Source organism: Cajanus cajan, chromosome 4 (assembly GCF_000230855.2).
Source record: "Cajanus cajan strain Asha chromosome 4, NIPB_CcT2T_4, whole genome shotgun sequence".
In the NCBI taxonomy this organism is placed as follows: Eukaryota; Viridiplantae; Streptophyta; class Magnoliopsida; order Fabales; family Fabaceae; genus Cajanus; species Cajanus cajan.
In genome coordinates this window covers 73,269,638-73,273,808 of record NC_138520.1, presented here as the reverse complement: position 1 = coordinate 73,273,808, position 4,171 = coordinate 73,269,638, and the positions used below count along the sequence as shown (strand labels likewise).

Sequence of the window (4,171 nt, the reverse complement as noted above, 5' to 3'; positions counted from 1 at the left end):
TAATTTTCTTTTTATAATTTTATAATAAATAATTCACTTTATTATATTTATTTTACATTATGATTATTTTCCTTATTATTATTTTTTTTTTACCTAGTGTCGTTATGGGCTACATGATTTTTTTAAGCCCATCAGGTGTGGTGGGTTAGCCTATAGCGACACTGTTTCAGCCCAACCAAGCCAAAAATAAAAAAATGTCACGTGTCATGGGTGTCGCTATGGCCCATAGCGACACCCAATAAAATAGTCCCAAAGGTGTAAAATGTTTCAAAACAGCCCCATTTTGATAATAAGTTTGTAAAACTGCTCCACAATGGTCGTTTAGTCAAGAGAAACAGTACTGTATAACTTTTTCATGCTCCTGTGAGCGAATAGATGTTACCACATTAGTCTTAATTATGTACAGTTGAAATAAGTTGATCCTGTTATAATTATACACATAGTCCAAATTAAAAAAAAAAAAAATCAAAGTCAAGCTTCGGTCAGATATTGTGTCATTTTGTTCATGTACGGACACGAGGAACTAACAAAACCATTCACCAAGTGGAGATACGTCTTGAGATCATGGCACGTGGCAACATCTCCTTTCATGAGATAGGATGATTCTCTGCTACTCAGTCTCAACTCTTGTCCAACGTCAGCGTACACCAACTGCATGTCGTCGACCATTCTATGGAACCAACTCTGCAACCTGGTCACGTGGACACTCTTATTGCATGCCATGTCATCATCTCGGACTACGAGACCAGGCACTTTTGTGATTACATCATCAGAGTTCACGATTCGCAAGATCCTGGTTCGACTTTTCTCCAACTGGCTCCGAAACTTATGGTTACCCACGCGGGGCCCACCAAAGGAGACCACCGTAACCATGGGCGCGTTTTTAAACGTGGTAGTTATATCGTACGCGCTTAGAATTGCGAGTGCAGCTCCTAGACTGTGACCGGTTATAGTTATGCTGAGTGGCTCATCACCGTAGGATTGAATCACTCTGGCAACCTCGTGGCGAATCATGTCCTGTAAACTGGGACATGTGCCAGATTTGGACATGTAGAGGCTCAAAAATCCCCTCTCCACCATACAACAACCTTCGCATGTGGTATCTTCTTCATTCGGCCATTTAGTCAAGGTAGCACGAAGGTTTTCCAACCACTCAAGACACGTGGCAGTTCCCCTGAGCGCAATCACCACATCACGTCTTCCGAGACGAGCAATTTCCTCCTTGTCTTGAGACACAGCCACGTATCCGATCCAGCTAGATCGTACACATGGCAACTGGGACAACGTGGAAATCCAGTTTGGTAGCTGTACCCCGCATGTGGCACGTAAATTTTTCGTTATTCTGTAACCAGATTTTCTCATTCCAGTTTTCGTTAGGAGTGAGGTTTTGGGATAACGACACATGGCATATGTAGGAGAAGAGGTGTCAAAGTCAAAAGAGTTATATGCGACTTCTACGAAATTACCGTATCTTAGGATTTCCCTTCGTAGGTTGTCGTCGAGAGGATCTAACAAGCCTTCCCAGTGGTTGATTCCTTGGTATTGTGTCCACTTGTGGCCGAGTTTGGGCGAGTTGCATTGCACTGAGTCATGCTTGAGGCGATCCCAGGCGAGTTGGGACTTGTTGAAGGGTAAGGTAGGGGTTGTGGCATGGGAGAAAGTTGGGTTAACGTTGTTGGATTTGGAGATGGAAGGAGAAATGTGTGGTTGGGTGGTTGGTCTTATAGAGATTGTCATTGTTTTAGAGACACTACACTTGTGTGATTGGGATATATTACTATGTTCACTTGTGTGTGTTCTCACAAGTGATGTTTGGGTGTTTGCGTGGCACTTTATATGGAGAGTAAGGGAGGGAAATGGACGGTGGTAAAAGAGAGAGAGGGAGAGTCTGTGATTAGGTCATGATTTTTCAATACCTAAATAATTGTTTTTTAATTAGTGCAAATCCAATTTAATATTTAGATTATAATACTCACATCTTCAACTAATTCAATTAATCTTCTTTCATGAACACTTAAATAAATAAAATACGCAACTGATGCTATATATTAATTTAATTTGTGTCTTTCTTCTTGTCACTTGTGTTATTAACCACTTATCTTTTTCATTTTCTATTTCTTTTAAAGAGTAAAAAAGTATTTTTTTTATTAACTGATTTGGATTACTGAAAATGGCTGCGGCATATGGGTGAGTGAAGTGAATGATGAGAATGAAGAAAAGTAGGAGGCTGAACATGAAAATTCAGAAGATTTTTGACGTAGTTGGTGGGACCTAATTACCTAAAACGACTAAAGTTTAATTTTGTTGTACAAAAACTAAAAAAGGAGGTACATGTGTGTCACTGTTGCTACTCGGACACGGCTTTTTTTCTTCTTCTAAACAGAGTAAAGATAAACGTGGACCCGTTTTGAAGTGAGTTGAGAGTGAAAAAAGAAAGATATACATTAAAGACAAAAAGTTAGTGAAAGAAAATGTAGATGTAAAGAGTAACGTGATGAAAAAAAATAAGAAAAAAATTATGCATATTTAATATTTTTTGATAATAAAAGAGAGATCGAACGAAAAATTCTCCCACTCTATTCGTGCTTGTAGTAGAGAAAATTGGGTAATATGAAGAAAAGAAAATTTGAAAAGTATATAATTAACCTTTTGGCAAAGGGGCTATCTAACCGCGTAAGGACTAAGGAGAATGTCATGAGAGGAAGAGTAGTCGATTGGTCAAACGTCAAAGTAAAATTAATCCCAACCACGTTTAATTATTTTATATAAAAAAATAGGAATTAAGATCAATGATTTAAAAGTTATTTGTTGAAATTTGATAAATAAAATTAATGGAAATTAAAACCTAACCTATGCATGAACTAACTTTATAAAATTTTAACCGGAAACCTTATAGTTTCATGTGATATATCTGTACTGATACCTAAGATTTGGTCTTATATCGACCATTTTCACGAATTGAAAAATTAATTTCTGGCATGCAACAAATTGATAAAATCTCCTTCAAAATAATATATATATATATATATATATATATATATATAAAGGATGGATCCGTTTACTCTAAGAGTAAGTCTACCTAAACTTATTCTGTTCAATAACTCATGTTTTACGTCAAATTTCAATGATCCAATCGTTGGATTTAAAGTTCTTAATCCATAGATCAAGTCCAAATTTTTTAAAAATTTGAAAATCATTTGATACTTCATTTTATTAATTCAAATTGACGGATAATCATAAAATCATTTCATACATTGATTTGAATTAATGAAACGGAGTATCAAATATTTTTTAAATTTTTTTAAAATTTGCAGATTTGATTTATGTATTAAAAACTTTAAATTCAATGGTTGGATCCTTGAAATTTGATGTAGAACATAAATTATTGAACGAAGTAACCGGATCTCTCCTATATATATGAAGAGGGATTTTTTTACTCCAAGAGTAAATCTATCTAGACTTACTTCGTTCAATAACTCATGTTCTACATCAAATTTCAACGATCCAACCATTCAATTTAAAGTTCTTAATGCATAGATCAAATTTGCAAATTTTTAAAAAATTTGAAAGTTATTTGATACTTCATTTCATTAATTCAAATTGACGAATAATCATAAAATTATTTTATACATTGATTCGAATTAATGAAATGAAGTATCAAATAATTTTCAAATTTTCTAAAAATTTACAGATTTGATTTATGCATTAAAAACTTTAAATTGAACTTTAGATCGTTGAAATTTGATGTAAAACGTGAGTTATTGAACGAAGTAAGTCTAGGTAGATTTACTCTTGTGTTTGGATGAGGAATTTATATGGGGTAATTCATTTATTTGAAGAATTTCAAATTCTTTGAGGTGAAATGCTTTGTTTGGATGAAGAATTTACAAAGAATTTGAAATCCAATCATTTGTGAAATTCCTTAAAATAGTAGAATTTCAAATTCTCCCAAAAATAGGAGAATTTGAAATTCTTCATATTTGTTTTTCTTATTTCACCTATATATTTTATCTTATCTCTTCATTTTTTTAATTATTAGATATTCAAAAATATTTTTAAAATTGTTAAACATTATCTAATATTAATTTTTAAAATTATTAAATATTATCTAATATTAATTTTTAAAATTAATAAATATTTAAAAATGGATTAATATTTATTTTTATAAAAT

General features: G+C 33.2%; 1 protein-coding gene across 1 annotated transcript; it reads right to left on the bottom strand.

The window, feature by feature from the left end:
• Positions 1-345: 345 nt before the first annotated feature.
• LOC109807302 (phospholipase A(1) DAD1, chloroplastic) lies at positions 346-2,177 on the bottom strand. The gene has a single exon (XM_020369823.2). It carries the CDS (start codon positions 1,735-1,737, stop codon positions 472-474), a length of 1,266 nt encoding a protein of 421 aa, XP_020225412.2. The 5' UTR covers positions 1,738-2,177; the 3' UTR covers positions 346-471.
• Between the last annotated feature and the right edge of the window lie 1,994 nt (positions 2,178-4,171).